General features: G+C 34.0%; 3 protein-coding genes across 3 annotated transcripts in view; 2 read left to right on the forward strand and 1 right to left on the reverse strand.

The window, feature by feature from the left end:
- LOC132293219 (protein virilizer homolog) overlaps positions 1 to 5,688 on the forward strand; it is a 34,779-nt gene extending 29,091 nt beyond the window's left edge. Inside the window, exons 24-28 of the mRNA XM_059790595.1 lie at positions 1,957 to 2,140; positions 2,239 to 3,630; positions 3,733 to 4,554; positions 4,718 to 4,789; positions 5,240 to 5,688. Coding sequence (XP_059646578.1) covers positions 1,957 to 2,140; positions 2,239 to 3,630; positions 3,733 to 4,554; positions 4,718 to 4,789; positions 5,240 to 5,260 — 2,491 coding nt within the window. The 3' untranslated portion in view covers positions 5,261 to 5,688. The remainder of the gene's footprint in view (positions 1 to 1,956; positions 2,141 to 2,238; positions 3,631 to 3,732; positions 4,555 to 4,717; positions 4,790 to 5,239) is intronic.
- A 6,227-nt stretch (positions 5,689 to 11,915) lies between these two features.
- LOC132289471 (dof zinc finger protein DOF3.5-like) lies at positions 11,916 to 12,824 on the forward strand. Its single transcript, XM_059789987.1, has one exon. It carries the CDS (start codon positions 11,916 to 11,918, stop codon positions 12,822 to 12,824), a length of 909 nt encoding a protein of 302 aa, XP_059645970.1.
- A 3,067-nt stretch (positions 12,825 to 15,891) lies between these two features.
- Positions 15,892 to 17,378, reverse strand: LOC132285019 (E3 ubiquitin-protein ligase PUB23-like). The gene has a single exon (XM_059787182.1). The coding sequence runs from the start codon at positions 17,192 to 17,194 to the stop codon at positions 15,932 to 15,934; it is 1,263 nt and encodes a 420-aa protein (XP_059643165.1). The 5' UTR covers positions 17,195 to 17,378; the 3' UTR covers positions 15,892 to 15,931.
- Between the last annotated feature and the right edge of the window lie 2,595 nt (positions 17,379 to 19,973).

Genomic DNA, 19,973 nt, shown 5'->3' on the forward strand with positions numbered 1-19,973 from the left:
CTTTGGGAAAGCTGGCACCGGAGAAGAAAGAATGCAGTTGTTGGAAATTCTGTTAGTGTGGCTGGAGGGGTTTTTTTAAAAAATAAAAATTTGGAAGGGGCGAGTTCAATGGGATTGGGCGGCGTAATGGTAGGGTTTTCTCAGCAAAGGTTATATTCCAATATGTTGGATGAGATTTCAGATTTTGTTTATATTTGGAAACGTTGGTGACAAGGGCCATATCCAATTAGGATTCATTAACCCATAGTCGAGCTGAGTGAGAAGGAAAGAGGTCCTTTAAACTTTTTTTGGTTTGCAAGACAAAAAAAAGTCCATTAATGGTTCTCTGTATTCTTCACAGTACCTGAAGAAAAAAAAACCCGATCCAATATCAGTAATACTAACCGTACTCTTAGAGAAAGGGGAAATCTAGAGAGAGAAACTTACGGATTGTTTTGGTACCCATTGATGACTCTTTCTGATTTGCGACTTCCAAGAGAGATTGATTAGAGAGAATGAATATATATGTATATCTATAGAATGGATAATGGATAACATATCAAATCAATAGAAAGCAAATTAGATATATATAGATATACACACACACACACACGCATACACCTTATGTATGTGTATGGAATCAAGGTTGTTTTTGTCTTTTCATGCTATTAGTCAAATCAACAAAAAGCTGAAAAATTAAGATAAAAATTAATTTTGTTTTAGGATTTAATCAATAGAAAGCAAATTAGATATGAAGCATTCAAATCAATAGAAAGCAAATTAGATATATATAGATATACACACACACATGCATGCACCTTATGTATGTGTATGGAATCAAGGTTATTTTTGTCTTTTCATGCTATTAGTCAAGTCAACAAAAAGCTGAAAAATTAAGATAAAAATTAATTTTTTGTGCAAGGATATAATAGTGTTTTTGCAACTTCTGTTAATGCAGTAAGCGAAAATGACTGACAAGGGATGTCAGTGTCATTTTGAAAGACACGGGAGGTGTTTGCCTATTTTTCAAACCACAGGGGAGGTTTGTGTAATTTGCCCTATAAATATCTAGTACAACATGGTGTTGCCATGTTGTTTGAATGAGTGCAAATATGACAGACGTTGGAAGCCTAAAAGAAAGGCTATGGGTCTGACAACATATGAGAAGCCTCTTTGGTTAAAAATCGGATTGTTCAAACCTTCAGGGTGGTGTTTTTGGGTATTTATTTTTATTTCATTTTAGTACGCTGTTGTGCATATTTATTTATATTTTATTAAGCCTTAGGAGTTAGGGGCACCTTGGTAATTTCATGATTTACTGGATTTGGTTTATTGTACTTGTTCATGAGTTGGATTTTGGGTAAATTATGTTATTGGGTCTTTATATGGAAGTTTTTTTTTTGGAGTCTTAGTTGTGAGAGAGGCTCCTATCTTTCAATTTAGAGTTCTAGCTAGAGTAGTAAAATACAATCACCTATAAGTACTACCCGTATACCCTTTTTGATTAATGGAGTGGAGTTACGAGAATTTGAGACTGTTTATATTTGATGGAGCTTAACCTTTATGAAGGTGAAGCATAAGAGATTCTTTTTATCAACCCTTCCATGCCAGGTCCTAATTGACCCTAACCCATTCACCTAGTTTATAGTATCGTTGAGATATTCATGGGACATCATTGTCAAAATGCATATACCAGGGTACGGCTGTCCGTTTTAGTGGTAATTTTTAGGATTGTGATTGCTTTGCCAATGGCTATTTCTAACTTTCATTTTCCTATAGTTCTTATGAGATCCCTTTTTATATTTTGACTGGTAAGTGTTAACAGACCTTTAAATTACTTAGTGGTTTATATGCATATTGACTTCATTTCCATGAGCTTCCTTTCCTGCTTGAATTTCGTCTTTTTTATGTTATCTTAATAATTTGATTTTTTTCATGTCATTCAGGCGACTAACGTTACAATTTTTTTTTCTTCAGTTTGAACCCTGAAAGGGTAGATGCAGTAAAGTACTTATTTGGGCTTCCATGTGATATGAGTAGTGCTGAGGGTTTTCATGAAGAAAATATGAAGTGTATACAGGAGTTGACTACTCTGCTTAGCCCAAAGCTAAATGATGAAGAGTTTTCATCCGTGGCTGATATTAAAACAACTTTGCATCACGTATAATTAATTTCAGAAGCATTTGATTTGGTGTGATTTTTCTGTTTCCACATCACAGTTAAGTTCAGATACTTAAACAAATTTAAATTGATGTGCAGGTTATGGAGTCTGCAAAGTCATTATCCTTTTTGCTACAAAAGCCCACTGGCTCAGTAGAGGCAGATGATATAATTGATAATGTCATTCCTCGGTCATCAGGTAATGTTCCAGCCTCATCAAAGATACGTAATATATCAGATGGCATTGCTGAAAAGGCTGAAGATTACAATTTTAGTGGACTTGGTGATAAGTTTCTGTGGGAATGTCCAGAAAATTTGCGTGATAGATTGTCACAAGCAGTTCTTCCTGTCAAAAGGAAAATATCCTCACTCGAGGGGCCAAATCGGCGTAAAGGAGACAATGCTCCAGCTGAGACTACGGCCCAAAGTGCATTCTCCCGGGGATCGCCTTCTGCTGCCCCTTCTGGCCCTACTCGTAGGGACACTTTCCGGCAGCGCAAGCCAAATACTAGCAGGCCTCCTTCTATGCATGTGGATGACTATGTTGCCAGGGAAAGAAATGTTGATGGTACTAGTAGTTCTAATGTAATTGCTGTGCCACGAGTTGGTTCAACCAGTGGGAGACCTCCGTCTATCCATGTTGATGAATTCATGGCCAGACAGAGGGAACGCCAAAATCCTATGGGGATGTCAGTTGGTGATGCAGCTGCCCAAATAAAAATTGCACCTCCTGATAGTGAAAGAGATGCGGAGAAGTCTAATAAATCTAGGCAGTTGAAACCGGATCCTGATGATGATCTTCAGGGTATTGATATAGTGTTTGAAGGTGAGGAATCAGAATCTGATGATAAGCTGCCGTTCCCTCAACCAGACGATAATCCACTGCAGCCTTCACCTGTCATTGTTGAGCAAAGTTCTCCCCATTCAATTGTTGAGGAAACAGAGAGCGATGTGAATGAAAGTAGTCAGTTTTCTCACTTGGGTACACCATTAGCATCCAATGTTGATGAAAATACCCAGAATGAATTTTCTTCAAGGATGTCGGTTTCGCGCCCTGAGATGCCATTGACTCGGGAACCAAGTATTTCTTCAGATAAGAAGTATCATGAACAGTCTGATGACATAAATAATGTTCCAATTAAGACCTCTAGGGGGTTTGATTCTGGTGCAGCAGCTAGTAGTTCTGGGTTTCCTGGCATGGTTTATAATAAGGCTTCCACATCATCTGTGCCGGTTGATTCTAGGATGCCTCCACACAACTTCTATCTGAAGCATGGTCTGCAACAAATTGGTGCTGTTCCTTTAAGTACACGTTCTCAAGGATTGTATGACCAGAAATTTCCGTTGAATCAACCTCCTTTACCTCCTATGCCACCACCTCCAACAATTGCGTCTCTACATTCTCAGACCCTGGATCCTCTTCCAAGTCAGTCATCTCAGTTTGTTAACTCTATCACAGATGTGCAGCCACCTCTGCCCACAGGCTTCCATGTAAGAGAAGATAGGCCTTCTACTCAAAGTTCTCCTGCAGTCTCTTTTTCTCCAGCTACCTTTGCAACATTTATGGGATCACTTAATCTCCCTTTTTTGCAGGTCCAAACAGAGTATCTATCTGTGTTAAGTAACAGTACCTCAGTGCCATCTTCTAGTCTCATGCCTGCACGGACTTCCATGTCTTCCCCTGGTGGATCTGCTAGGCCTCCACCACCACTTCCTCCGTTGGCACCTCCATATTCAACCACGCCTTCTTTGACATCTTTAAGAACTTCTGCTTCCCAATCCTCAGTATACAATCAAACTAGTATTGGGACAGCTGAGTTAGGTCAGACCTCTGTTGCATCCTTAAATGATGTTCGATTTGGCAACCTTTCTGCCTCAGGATCCCTAGTAACTTCTTATCCACCACCTCCACTAGCACCACCCTCGCTTTTTAGTAGGCCCACTTCAATGCCCATAAGTCTTTATGCAAGCAGCCCAACTCCTCATCAGGGAGAAAATCCCCCCAGTATCTCGCAGAATCTTCCGATTCCTCTTCCTTCCTTCCAATCTGTACAATCTCTTGCTCAATTGCAGCCACTGCAGCCACCACAACTTCCTCGTCCTCCACAGCCGCCTCAGCATCTCAGGCCACCTATTCCAGCTTCATCGCCATCCGAGCAAGTTGTGTCTATGCTACAGAACCCTGTTCAATTGCAAGTGCAGCCATTACAAATGTTGCAACAACCCCAAGTTTCTCCAATCCATGTATTTTATCAACATCAACAACAAGAGAACTTTTCACATCTGCAGCAGCAGCTGCAGGTTGAACATGCTAACCCACAAGTTCTGCATCAGCATGCGGATGGTGCAAGCCGGCAGCAAGAAGATTCTGGAATGTCATTACAACATTACTTCAGTTCCCCAGAAGCTATTCAGGTATTTGTTATATACAAATATTGCTACTAAAAATAGCAAGATGCAGCTGCAAAATGTCTGACACGCACCACCAGGCCTAGGGCAAAAAAGAAAGAAAAAAAAAATGTCAGATGCATTGATCGAGAACGATTTTCTGATCATTTGTATTATTTTTTATTGACAGTCTCTATTGAGTGACCGGGATCAACTTTGCCTGCTTCTAGAGCAGCATCCGAGGTTAATGCAGATGCTTCAGGTTTGATAGTCATTCACTTTGATCACTCTCTTTCTCATGCATGTACAAGCGCACACATATGGAAGCGTTTATTTTTCATTTGCTCGTTTGCCCCTTATTCGAGTAGTGCTTGCCTCTGCTCAAAAGTGATAAAAGTAGGATAGTGACGGTATGGGTACGCTTACCAGGAATAAAATCCGTTCCTTTTTTATTAATATTTTATTTTTATTTTTTATCATATGCTTCAACCTAATGGGCGGCGGCTTGTGAAACTAAAATTTGGTTCCAGTTGTGTTTGACTGGTTTATACGATGGTAACCAATTGCAAGTCACTGTTCCTTCTTTTTGAATGGTCGTGGTAGCGTTTTTACTAAAAAAAAATTTGTGAAGCTCTAATGCTTTTAAATTCGTTTATGTCTTGTACAATGTGGTACTCATGTGCACGATTTGTTTGTTTTCTGTATTTATTAGGAGAGGTTGGGCCACCTATAATGGCATGATATTGGGACCAACGGTTGTATACTCACCTCGGTTGCTGCTACAGTTTAGCCTGTAAACTACGGATCATATCGTCCCCAATACGAGTGACTAATCTGTGCTGGTAAAACCACCAATATCAGGAATGTCTGTGCACATCGTCCACATGAATTTGTATCGATGGGCGCTGTGTGTGCGCATGGATGTAATTAACTTTATAGCCATTGATATTTTGGTTTTTTGCTTTTTGCCATTCATTTCTACAAATTTTTGCTGATGAGTGATTCAAGCTACGGGTTTGGCTTCTGACAAGAGAAGGCAGTGGGCCCTACAATTGTATTACAAAAATGTATCCCACTCAAATGCATTTGGGGTACTGTACGTTGTATTAAATGGTAGGATAATTTAATTTATGAGGAACTAAATAAGTTTTTGATGTGCAATTTTTTTTATTATATTTTGTTTTTGTGTTTTCCCAGTTTTAATATGGATTTTTTTATTTTTGTATATAATAAGGGCAAGTTATGCAAGTACAGGTATCTTTCTGTAACTTACTTTCTATCCAAATTATAAGCTTGGGCTCGGCCTCGTCCGCCTTCTCTCACTGCTCTCAGAGTTCAATCAACTTGGTTTCCTCTCTTGACAGTGATCGGCGGGATGTTTTTTGATCTACTCTGTCGCCGTCCTCTTCCACAAACCGGACTGTGGGTGGCTAACCACTGATTCTGTATACAATTAGATAATTTCTGATTGCTTGTAATCTTGCCTTAGAATAGGCTTGGGCTCAATATTGTTTGGGCTGTGTTTGGGGGCTTCGGCCTTTTGTACATTTGCACAGTTATATATAAAACCTTACTTTCCGAAAAAAAAAAATTATAAAATGATATTTTCCTCCAACATTTTTGCTAAGACCAAATGCATTAAAGTCACTTTTCTTTTCCTTCACATTTTTCATTTTCCATCTCCTTTCTTTTCTTTTAATTTCTATTTAACCAAAAGTGCCTTATCCTCAAGGCTAACTAAAGAGAAAGGAATTAAAAAAAAATAGTACAAGAATAAGATACCATACGTAACATGACAGATTGACTACACGAGAGCAAATACTTCCCAAAAAACTGGATATTATTCATGGAGAAATCAGACGACTTTGAAAAGGGTGCTAAGCTTATTTTTTAAGGTTAATTTTATTGACATCCTCTTAAGTTTGACCAAGTATCTCTTTAAAATATTTTTTGAAAATTATTATCACCCATATTATAAATGTTTGTTCAGTTTTTTACTCATACACAAACGTTACTTTTTAGTGGTGTTAGATCACTTTTTGAATGTAAAATAACATTATTACCCATTTAACTTTGTCAAAATCCCTTTTAACCTAAAAATTTTTTTATTTAAAAGACCAAAATACCCATTACAAACTTTGGCTTTACTAAATACCATCCCACTAATTATTTCTCTATTTGGCTTCAACAAAAAAAATTTATAATATTTTTCTCTGTATGATCAAATATGCCAGGGAAAAAAATTGAGTTACGTAGATTTAGATTTTGGTTATGTTGTCGATTTTTGCTATTTTTAGGAAAAAGTTTTCTTATTTTCTTATGTTAATTTTTTTTTTTTTTTTTTTTTTTTTTTTTTTTTTTTTTTTTTTTTTTAAAGATCGATAAAAAAGTTTTTAGAGATGTTTGTTTCGAAGAATCAAAATATAAGAAAATTAATTTAGAGATTAAGCAAATTAATTAATTCATACCAGGCATACTTCTTTTTTATTTTTTTTAGGATTGTACTATAGTGATTTTTAACCTCTTGACTTGCATAATGCATTATATTTGTATTAGCAAAACGTTTGATCAGTTATAATGCGTAAAAGCTTTTAGCTTTTAATTCTTGAATTTCAATAACGTATTTCATTTACTTTATATAGTATTACGGCCAAATGATTCAGACACATTACATAAGAATACACCTAAATTACTGCAAAATTCAATTTATTTATTTATTTATTTTTTAACCACTGCAAAATTCAAACTGAGTTGATGATATATATATTTTTTATAAATGAATTTTATTAAAGAGCAAAACTGATCTTATGAATGAACAAGTGGAGTAATGTGTGCTTGTGTGTGTATATATTTATATAAAGGGTATATTTCTTTTGTTTGTTTGTATAACTCTTTTTCTATATTGACTCTCATTTGAAATAGATTATTGATAATGTATTCAACTGGTGAGGTGGTGGTCACTGGTCAGAGAGAAAGTATGAGTGAGGCTAAAGGTGTTGGGTATTGATGGATAATTAATGGGGGAAATTTCGTACTTATAAAATTATGATATTTTAGATTAAAAGGTATTTAAAAAAATAGGATAAAAATGTTATTTCACACCTATTCTGACGGTGTTAATAATTGAAAAGTGATTTGGGATATTAATGATAGTAATTTTTAAAAAGTGTTTCAATGTGATAGTTAACCAAATTTAAGGAAGTGTCGGTGAAATTAATCATATTTTTTAATCATAAATGTTTAATGTGTTCATATGTTAATGCTGTTTTTATCCTACATACTAGAAATGGTGATCAAAAGCATAATCTATAATTTGAAAATAATCATGCTATCTTTTCTTTTCTTTTTTTTTTTTTTTTTTTCTCGGGAAATTCAAGTTACTTTATGTTGTTTTCAAAATATATATCCGTTCGAGACAATTTTTTGTTTGTTTGTTTGTTACATGATTGATTTTTAAAGAAAAAAACAATTCATTATTATTATTTTTTTTTTTGTAGACAAAGCCAATGAAATGTAAATTAAATAGTTTACTAAGCATCTATTGCATATTGTTAATCATCATGCTTTTTGCAGATAAAAAGAAACATACCATTAGAATGACCCCATTAGCATTATAATTTATATGTAATACACTTTGCAAAGCAAAAATGTATTTTAAAATTTCACCGCTAGCTAATTCCCAAAATCACTTCAAATAATGGAGAAAGACATTACATTCCATTGTTTCAGTCTTCTATACATTTGGAAGGGGGGTTAAGTACTTTAGATGGGTATATACCCCATATATGTCTCTCTTTCTTTTAACTTTTCCTATTAGTTTGGTCATTTTTTATTGTTTTAATTCTCGATGTGAAAATACAATTTTTACGAACTTGATGTAGATAAAGCATTTTATTCGAACAAGGGTCAAGGTCAGCAGTGAGACGATGTAGAGTCATAAAATGTGTAGAGATCGAAAAGAAAGAAATGTTCCAAATGTTCCTAGATAAAAGATTCATACGAGAAAACATGGCCATTTTGTTTGAAGAATTTGCCATGATTGAGTTTTTAACTTTTATATATTATCTTGTTACTTTATTACATTTATGTTGAAAAAAATAATTAACTATAGGGTAAAGTGTAAAAAAAATCTCCTCAACTATGTCTAAATTTGCAAATAACCCCCTTGAACTATGTTTTGTGCATAAAACCCCATAAATTATCACATTTAGTTGCAAAATGACCCATTATCTTACCTATTTTTCATTAAATGCCCAAAATACCATTTCTTATTGAATTACACTTGATACATTTTTCTTGTTAAAATAAATTACGAAAAAAATTCATGCTAATTTGATGATATATTCTCTAGTAAATTTGAAAAAGTTTGCCTTTAATTTTTAAAATTAATTATTTAAATAAAAATCTTAAATATAAAATTTTGAAACAATTTAAGTAATTTCTTAATTTTCATGAATATATTGCATTAAAAAGAAGATATTTTTTTTATTTACGTAATTTATTAATTTTTCATGAATATTATTTGAAAAAGAAGATATATACTAATTTTTTTTAAAGTGAGTATAGTAAGTTTTATTATAATAAGTGATCATTTTAGAAAATGATAGCTACAATTTTTTTTTTTCCATTTTTATAATCAATTGATACTAATTATAAAATTAAGGTAAATGGTATAATTAATATTTAAATAAGAAAAAATATAATAAAAAATAATTTAATAAGAAATGACAAATTTAATAACAAAGGGTAAAATAGTCTTTTGTGATGGATTTGTCTTTAATTGCAACAAATTAATAGTTTAGGGGGGCAATCTTTAGTTCAGGGGGTTAGTTGCAAAAAGTCAATAATTTAGGGATTTTTTTTTTTATACTTTACCTTTAACTATATTGTAAACTTTCACTCCTAGAAGAAAATGGGAAAATTATTATATGGTAAACTTCATTTATATTATATTGTGATGATTATTCAGATATCATAAACAATATTAAAACATGTTAGGGTACTAATTGTTTTACCAAATCAGTGGTACTACCTTACCTTTTAAATTGGGACAAGTCCATAAAATACCCTTAAAGTATACTCCTTAATAAAAAATTTGACATGAATTAGTATTGTAATACTCGTTTTGCCCTTTACTCTTTTAAAAATGCCCAAGGGATATATGTGCTACTAATCTCATAGTATAGGAGTGTTATGTGCACATTACTTTATATATATATATATATATTGAAACTTTTTTCTCTCTCTCTATATATATATATTTTTAAAAAACTTTGAGAATTTATAAAATAAGGATTTGAATTTTCTGAGTTTTTTTTTTTTTTTTGGTTAATTTTTTTTTTGAGAGTTTAGTCTACTGTTTTTTACTAAATATTTTTTCCTTTCTTTATTTATTTATTTTTTTTCATAGCAACACTGTTAAACAAAAAAAAAAAAAGAGGAAAAAAATCCCAATATTAGTGTGCATTGGTTTTCGGAGTTTGTAGCAGATTTGTTTTCTTTAGTTTGCACTTTATTTTAGTTTTTTTTTTTTTCTATTTTTATCTGTACTTGTTTATTACCGGCGTCCTCGATCTAATAGTGTCCTTTTTGGTCATTTTACAAAATTATTTATTTTTATAGGGTAATTTAGTCAACTTAGGGTTTTAATTTGTGAAAGGAACATATTTGCACCAAATTAAAACTTTAGGGGTGTTATCTAATAGAGTATTTTTCACATTTTACAAAATAATTTATTTTTATATTTTTTATAAAATGGTTTAGTAAGAGTAATTTAGTTAATTTAAGGTTTAAATTTGTTAGAGATCTATTTGTACCAAATTAAAACTTTATAGGTGTCTTTTGCACGTAAGGGATGTGATATACACTATATTTTAGAAGTGTTTTTTTACACTTGACCCAAATAAAATAAAAAGTTGGTGATTCAAGTTCTAAGAACAAGTGGGTATGTGAGTGTTTGGTTGTTAAGATTTAAAAAAATAAATAGTACATGACACTAATATCTATATATTATTTTGGACTAATTTATGCAATACCAAATTTGAGGTTTTGTAAGAAAACACATAGAATTAACTTTTCAAAGTTGGATTGTGAAGATTAGAGGGAATGCAGTGCCTTTGGCTTGTGAGACTGAAAGGTAGTCCCTCTGTAATTCAGGTGAGAGCTATATAGCCTATATATATGGGGAGAGAGAATTATTGTTTTTATTGCTTACATCAGCACTTAGGGGTATTTTGGGATTTTTTTAAAAAAAAGGTCATTGCTCAAAAGGTTGATAGTGGTAGGTTATATGCTCTTAATTTTTATTAAGAGTATTTTTTGCATATTTCTTGGGGCCTTTTTTTTTTTCACTTAACTCTTATTTATTTTTAATTAGCTAGTAACTTTTGTTCTACATTCAACTAGGGTTATATATATATTTAAATACAAATTATACACATATGCATACATACATACGGACCCAAGTTCAAAAAATATATTATATATATAAATATTTCGGGTACTGAAGCTGCATGATCCAAGAAGCCCATGATCCGAGACACCCTTTTCGAAATGAATATATAAGCAACCTCCCAAAGAGGACTCACTCATTCTTAACTTCTAATGATACTGAATCTAAGCTCGCGCCGCACGAGTGGGAGTAACTTAAATTTGTTATGTCACGTTTATGAAACTTGAAGCATCTCATTATTGATGCCTTTTTATATCTATGAGACTTTTTTTTTTTTTTTTTTCACAATCAACATGTCAAAAAAATGATTTGGTATGATATTTCTCTTTGACTTCTGGCCAATTTTTTCTTTAAATTTTCAGTTTTTATTTAAATCTTGGAAGCAGATTATTAACTTTTTGTATAATTATTTCAACTTCCTGAAAATAATTTCAATTTTGTATTTTTGTGAAAAACCCTCAAACACTCATTGTGTGCTCCACATTGGGAACCCACTCCGAATCAAAAGCCCAATCCCACGTGACAAGGTGGGTTTTCACCTTGAAGGAGTACATATTAGTATATTACCACTTATCATGTACTTAATTATATATATATATTAAACCACCCAGTCTCTTCCAGAAGCAAACTGATTGGGCCTAACGAGGCCTTTGCTTCACACATCACCATCATTTCTACCAATGCCTTTCTGCCACGTATGACAACACCGACACCATGAATTAGGCTACGGGAATGTTACCGGGCCGGTCCATCATCCTTAACAGCCCAATACATACTCATGTGCATGCCCATTCACATTTACAATAAACCCCCATATAAACAGTATCACATTTTTTCTCTCACTATATATATATATACCCCTCTATCTAACTCCTACTGTTCTAGAGAGAGAGAGATTAAAGCCTATGATCCATTGTATGTTGATTGATTGGTGATGATGGAAAGAGGATGGAAGCCTAATGTTGAGATCTCACCACCTTGCCCACGTTGTGGCTCTTGTAACACCAAATTTTGTTACTACAACAACTATAGCTCAACACAGCCTAGGTATTTTTGCAAAGCTTGTAGAAGGTATTGGACCAAAGGTGGCTCCCTCCGCAACGTCCCCGTGGGCGGCGGATGTCGGAGAAGCCGGAGAGGGAAGTCCATACGCATGTCCACCGATCATGACCCCTCCCGGAGTTTGGCTGATCATGGGGCGGGTGCCTCGGCCCACAATGGGAACCACTCGGTACAGTCTACTAGCTCATCATTAATGGTGTCATCCAATGGTCCAAACATCGATCTTGCACTTGTTTACGCCAACTTCTTGAATCAACAACAGCCTCATGAGCATGGGCATGAGCCCGAGACACGGATTGAAATGGGTACTACTGGTATTGAATCTATTGATCCATCATCCTTTGAGTTAGCAAATGTTGTGGACATGCACATGGAGTTTAGTACTTATTTACTGCAGCTACAAAATGAGGTTGTTGAGTGTCCAAATTTATCCCATGTGAGAGATGATAATGTGGGAATATTGTCTGATTGTGGGTTCAATTCAATTGATCACAACCAACAAGACACAATTGATCATCAGCAATTTACAAGTAGTAGTAGTAATCACACGATCAGCAATTATGGGACGTTGCCACCGTTGCCCGGTGAAGAAGAAGAAGAAGAATTAGCTGCCTCTCAAGAGACGGCGCCATGGTCGTCTATTAATAATCCTCAAATGATGGATTCGACCCATATGCTTCATGTAACACAACCGCCAAAGGGTGAAGCTCAAGATCCAGGTCAATTAATTGGAGATAGAGCCACGTTCGAGCTGTCAAGCTATGCAACATTTTTCAGGCCTTAATTGAGAAGAAGATCCCTGATTACTTCATATATGCATGTTCTTTTGTATGTTTTTTTTATTTTTTATTTTTTATAATTAATATGTACACATACACATACATAAATATATAGTAATTATGTACAGAATGGAATTTAGTTATCAGAAAATAATCATTAATACAGCAACGATATATATGCTTACATATACAATAAGATTCTATATATATAGTGGGGAACTTGAAATCATTTGTTACTTGTCTAGAATGTCTGTCTTCCTAGTTCAAATTGATTACTGCAGAAAATTACTCGCTAATGAAAGAATTAAGGTGTTGCAATGCTTCAATTCTCAATTCTGAATTTAATTTATAAGCATCTCTTAACTCGATATTTTTCTCTAACTAGGAATATATATATATATATATATATATATATATATATATATATATTCTTTAGTGTGTTAAAACACTAGTTCTTGACTTCTTTCAACTTAGGAATACATTGTCAAAGCTTATATTGCCTTCTTAGAAGGGAATGTTTCATGCAAAGATAATTTGATTATGAAAACATCCATAGGTTTTACACACACAAATACTAATTCACACATTGGAGCAAGGTTATTAGAATAAAATTATTTTTCCAATCTTTAGCATAATAAACATGTTCATTCTACTAGTTTCAAGTGAGGCTCAGAATGGAAAGACCTGGAATGGATTCATATTTTAATGTCAAGATCCATATCTGGATTGAATCGGATCCATTATATGGATATGATTCATATTTATAACCCAAACATGATCCAAATAGAGTATAAATACAAATTATCTAGACCCATATCTCTGACCTGAATCTTACGTACTATGGATCTTCCAAAGAACATATATCTATATTCGACGTCGACTTATATATTTTGAATTGAAAATTCAAATATCAACCCTAGCTTCAAGTACGCTGAGGTTGCAGGTTGGATTAGGTGGAGTGTAGATCCAAAGAACATCATGATTAGTACATTCAACAGTTTGGGGAAGAACTAGCTTCATAAATGTAATACTCCGTAGTAATTAAGCTATATCATATGGCTTCTAGATTCTGACGATTGTTAGTTCACTGTTGAAGATTAAAATGTAACAAGTCCAATATTTGCATTGATTTGATTGGCTGACTTATTTAAAATAGAACATACCACAGAGGTTAGGTTCTATATGGCTGGCTGTGAAGACCACGCCTAATTTTATATAGTAGTTATATCATATACGTCGTACCAAGTCACAGAAAGCGGCATCCATTGCAAGTAGCCAAGTAGCCAAGTTGATCGAGTTTGTAATTTTTACGTTGGAACATTCCAAGGACTCAGAAAGTTGTCTCAACCAAGTGTTTTGAGTTAGAAAGGTTGCTTAATTAGGAAAATGGAATTAGGGTAGTGAAAACCAAAATGAACTGAAACAGCGCAGTACGGTATCACATTACGTACACGATGCCCAGCCATGTGATCAAAGTTGAATTAGCATTTTCGCGTTTCAACTTTCTAACCCTAGGTACTTGAAAATTCAGTGTATCACATGATCCCAGATATGCCCGTGATCCAAGAAAGTCTTAATATTCATAATTAAACTACTGTGTATATATATATATATATGTAATCTGTAACTTTGATATCATAAAATCATGTCATTGAATTTGTCTATTAATTACCAGATAATTTACCTATCAAATGGTTTAATAGCTAGTAATTCATGTCATGTCATGCATGTATATTATATGCATTTCCATATTATACTACTACGTGGATTGATCAATACCAAGTATGTACGCTGCTTAATTATCGATGGTTTGGACGATGCGACTTTTATGCAACTCAAGTATTCACCCCCCTTATATAGAATTTAGGAACAAAATTAATATATATAAATATAATATAAGAACCTGATGGAATTCATTTTTTTTGTTCTTTCAATTCAATTCGTTGGTTCTAAAATTGAATTGAAAACTCCATTAAATAAAGAAATAATATATACATGTAAAACTTGAATTTTTTTTTTTCCAAGTAAATTCAAAAGTGGTATTGCATTCCAATGAATTAACTAATAAAACAACTCCTACTGATGTGGAAGGCAACACAAATTACTGCATGGACTTCAAGAAGGATGAACTTTCACAATCATAGTATTTATTAATTAATTTAAAGAAAGTCCATTTCAACTTCCAACAGGCTGAAATCATCTTCAAGGCAAACAAATCTGAGTCGTCTCCACATTTATTATAAAACTCGTAATTCCAAATTAAAAGAGTACGGATCTCAACTTATGTATATATGTTTAATGTAAGACTGAATCCACATTCAGACCAGTCTCGGTCCAGAAAGGAGGAATTTTGACATAATACAATATATTAGTATATGCATGAACAATTAATGTACGTTGCTTCTGATTAAAAAAGATAAATTACATATTCGATTGGACCACTATCTACAACTTCAACTAACATAAATCACATTTACATAAAATGTAAGAAGACGAGAACAATGCTATACAATTACCTTTCAGAAAGAAATAAAAAATGCTTTATAAATTTGAGTGCTGTTAGAAGAAATTAATTAACTATATTAAGAACCCGATTATGTTGAAATCTTTGCAATTCTAATTCAATTTTAATTAAAAAAAGCAAGGTTAAGTTTTAAATTCAAAACCTTTTCACTCTATACCTTGTTAGATAGAAATGCTCGAACTTGCCTCGATTAATTACATGAACACCATATTCTTAATCAAGCAAAGCTGTTCATGAACAGATCTGATTTCCTAACTTTCCACAAAATTAAAAAAAATCCTTTGAACCTATCGATCGGATCTTTCTATTTTGGTTGGTTTGTTTATAGATTTAAATTAGCTGGAAATATGCATTTTGAACTATTTTACTATGAAAGTAGCATCGGAGTATAATTTTCCTTTGTATAATTGACAGCAAATATAACAGAAGGACATGTGAGATTGATTTTCTCAGTTAACATTATCTGTTTTCAAATTACAATTACTAATAAATCACTAATTTTTGTTTCTAACGTAAACTATATATGTAAGTAGCTATATATACACAAATTAGTAACAATAATCTGCTCCATATATCATCTCTAATGAATCAAGATGGATATGATGAAATCATATTCATTGGCATGCATGGAGAGTTCTTCCATGCCCTAGCATGCAATTTAAGTATCTCCCTTGCTTTCTCCTTGGTCTTGGTGCCACAGTCCACCTGAAGCACCAAACACAACTTTGCAACCACTCCCAGCTGCAACATTTCTTGAAGCACACTAGGGCTTGCAGAGAACTTGGAAATCGAAAACAGTATCTTCACAGCCCTCTCGCTTGCCATCTTCGAAACCCTAAGTATCTTCTTCGAAACGATGGCTAATCCAGCTCCGTGCTTCAACAATTCAGCTCGCCCCTCCGCGCATTGGCACAGTTGATCCAACACCACCATCATCATTTCGCAATCCCTTTTCTCCGAAGTTTCGAGGAGGAAATCGATCAATACCGACACCGCACCGGCATCGACTATTTTGACCCTGTTTCGTCCCCAAGGACCGAGATTGCTCAGAAGCTGCAGTGAAGCTTTGGAGGCTTTGAATGAGATTTGATCACGCAAGACTTGAACTACTTGGACGAAGAATTCAGGTGTGAAAGTGATCATTTGCATCGGATCAGCAACTTCGAACATGTTTTTCAATAACAAAACAGCATAAGCACGTGATTCGTAGTTTCCGCTTTGCATAACACGCATCAAGGTGTCGATGAATGTGCCATTTTGGCCGATGAGAGATTTAAGTCCCACTTCGGAAAGTTGCAAATGATAGAGGATGCTTAGGGCTTCATCACTGGTTGTAGTTGTGAGATCCAACCCCTCGTCTGATGATACTTTTTCTGATTCTGCAGATGATGCATTATTAATGGTGGAGTTGTTGATGATAATTGAAACTAAGAACTCGGCTGCACCGGAAGCTTCCATGCACCGCTTGTTGGCTTCGTTTTCGGAAGCAATTGATCTTAGTTTTCTAAGACACTGCATTTGGTGCTGTAGAGACTTGGCATTGTTGATGAGTTTGACAATCTGGGGTTTGCTGACGGGTGGCTTCGGGGTTGGGAAGCGTTCGATGCCGTATGAAGCGTTGATGGTGCACCATGATTGGATCAATCGGCGGAGGGTGTGGTTCGGGGTCATATCTGGATCGGAGAGGACTTGTTTGGTGACCGGACATGTGTTGTTTTTCCCGGAAAATATCCATTTTTCGATGCTCTCTCGATCATATGTTATGCCGGTTGGAACAATCACCGGATCTTTCATAATTTCTAGAGAGATGGGACACAAAAAATAAGGAGGAACTTCAATTTCAGTACTCATTGTAAGTAATGCAAAGAAGAACAAGATGGATCAAATTTAATCCAAGAAATTAAAATCTCCTGGATCGATAGATGACAAGTTGGATCAAATAAGAAAAACTCAGAAAGTTTATATAGTTGGTGAAAATGAGTAAATAGAGAGTAAATAAGAGTTTGAAAGTAGATTGTGAATTGCTGTTGGAGAGGTTGTGGATTTTGGTTTGAAGAAGTTGGGAGTAGAGGGGGCTGGTTTTATATTTGATTCCAAATGCGAAAGTCAAAACACGGAAAAACGTGAGAGATGACGACTTTTCTAAGGTATTGAAAGGGCTCAAGAAAGACAACTTTACCTGGTCATCAATGGGTGTTTTGTTGGCCAGGAGGTCCTTTTGACTTTCTCTCTCTAAAAACTCAAACCTTTCTCTGTCTAACTCGTGTTTTTTAAATGGAAATTTATCATGCGGTGGACGCCGACAACTGCTATCGGGAGGTTCTTAGTTGGCTGCTACGTTCACTCATCTTTTTACTTGGCTCAATTCCCTGCACTTTTGACCAATAAAATAATTATCTGATTCATGTACAGGGTACTTGTGTGCACCCCATGAATCTGAGCCTCTATTCATCTGATATCAACCGTTCCAATTGAAGATTAAATTTTATTACTGATCAACAAATTATAACCATTTCATCTACAAAAATACATCCAATGGAATCAGTGGCTGAAGATTTGTGGGAATACGTATAGTATAAGCGTATCACATAACAATTTCTAGTTCACCATAACACAATTGGTTAGGCGCATTTTGTTGATTTAAATGAAATACATTGGATGGGGATTAAGTTGGTCAAATTACAAATTTTAATGGACCAAAAGATTTAGGTTGAATTAAATAGTTATAAGTTCGGTGAACTTATTTATTTTGATATCGTTTCTTTTCCACCCAGTTTAATTTGTTACGAGGTGGAATAATTTTTAATTTAAATCCTTAATTAAAGATGGAGGGATTTTATACATGCACACCCGACCTTAATATATTTGATTATCATAACTATAGTGTAAACTTTATTTTTTAATTTTAATTTTGCCATGAATTCAACAATTAAAGCTTTCTTCTATTCTTATCATTTCTAGGTGATGAATCATTTTTGTTAATATATAATATCAACATACTTGCTTAGTTGTTTTACTATTATTTTAAAGTACATGATTTTTAATGTGATATGAAATACGTGTTCAAATACGTTTTCTTTTAAAGAGAGCTGGTGATGATTAATATCTATGAAAAAATATAAATTTTTTTGCCCTTAAAAAAAAAAAAATTCCCGTAAAGATGATGATGATTTGTGCCCACATTTTAGATTTCAATGATTTGAATTATAATTTAGAATATTCCCGTTGGCGCCCACACAGCACACCCTTTTTGAAGTTGTATTCTCGCACACACAGAGTGTTGCAAAATTACTTAGTCCTTGTAAGCATGGTGTATATGGATAAGGCTCTGGTTTGGAGTCTGGACAAAACAAAAAGGGTGTGGGGTGACGTGTCTAGTGATCGGTGTCGGCTAAAGTTGTCCACGTAAGGGCTAACTCAAGCCGTGAAGAGCATGATGTTTATATTAATTGATGGAAACATCAAACATGCATGCATAAAGCCAAGAGGGTGAACTGTTTTCTTCTACGCAATTCAAGTAGTGGATGTGAGATGATTCAGATAATGTGATGTATATATGTATTCATGGTATTAGAGCCAGCAGTATTAAAACAGCCTTTTGCGTAAAATATATACTATTGCATATAATGTGTAAATTTTTTTTTCTTATCTTTAACAGTTTGTTAAAATATATAAATATTTAAAATTATTATGTATTTTACATAATTATTTTACATAGCCATATCAATATATTTTATTTTTTCTCCTTCTTTCTCATTCCATTAATTAATTAACCTTATATTAAGTAAGTTTGTACAAGTTATATGGCGATACGTAGTTATTATAAATTTGTACAAATTATATGACGACACATGATCGGTTGTTATTAGTATATATATTTTTACACAAAAGGTATAAAATAAGGATACGGATCATGCTCTCTCCAAAATTAATCTGAAGGATAATATTAAGACATGTCATTCATTAAGATACATCATTTGTCCCATCTCCCTTTTCCTCTTTCTCTCTCTCTCTAAATCTTAGATACTAATACCAATTTTTTTTTCTTTCCTTTTAAGTAACGACTATGTTTCCGGCGAGATTAGGTGGGGAAGGAAGGTTGAGATCGATCTTGATGAACTTCCTCACGCCTATAAAACACGTCTCTTCGTTGTTGGAGTTGGGACTGAAACGAATTGAAGATGGTCTTCTCTGTCTTTCTCGTCATGGTCGGATGCAATGCCATGACCTTTGCCAAATTTTAAACCTTAATTAATTTTCAGAGAGTCCCAATGGATTCCTTGATTGATTTCTTGGTTTGTTAATTTGTTCTGTTTTTTTTTTTTTTATTTTAAACTCAACATATATTTATGATTATTCCCCAGTGAACTGAGCAAAACCTAAAACTTCAATTGTTGGTTTTGAAGATGATACAAAATCAGATGTAATATCCAAAAAAGATACAAATATCCATGGTCAATATAAGCATGGATGGACTTATGTACAACTACAAATATCCGCCAAAATAACAAAAATCCTTCACACCGAAGTATTCAAGCATGGCGCCAACAAGTGGCCAAACATGGAGACTGCATGGTTTGGTTGAGATAGAAAGCTCATGATTTGAGAGAAAAAGTAGGTTGTGGGTAGG

This window comes from Cornus florida, unplaced genomic scaffold (genome assembly GCF_030987335.1).
Source record: "Cornus florida cultivar Cherokee Brave unplaced genomic scaffold, ASM3098733v1 CherokeeBrave_3.0.0_Hap2_Chr02, whole genome shotgun sequence".
NCBI lineage: Eukaryota > Viridiplantae > Streptophyta > Magnoliopsida > Cornales > Cornaceae > Cornus > Cornus florida.

Bases quoted from the DNA above. Each gene is read 5' to 3' on its own strand.
- LOC132289471 (XM_059789987.1), top strand. From the start codon at position 11,916: ATGGAAAGAGGATGGAAGCCTAATGTTGAGATCTCACCACCTTGCCCA.
- LOC132285019 (XM_059787182.1), bottom strand. From the start codon at position 17,194: ATGAGTACTGAAATTGAAGTTCCTCCTTATTTTTTGTGTCCCATCTCT.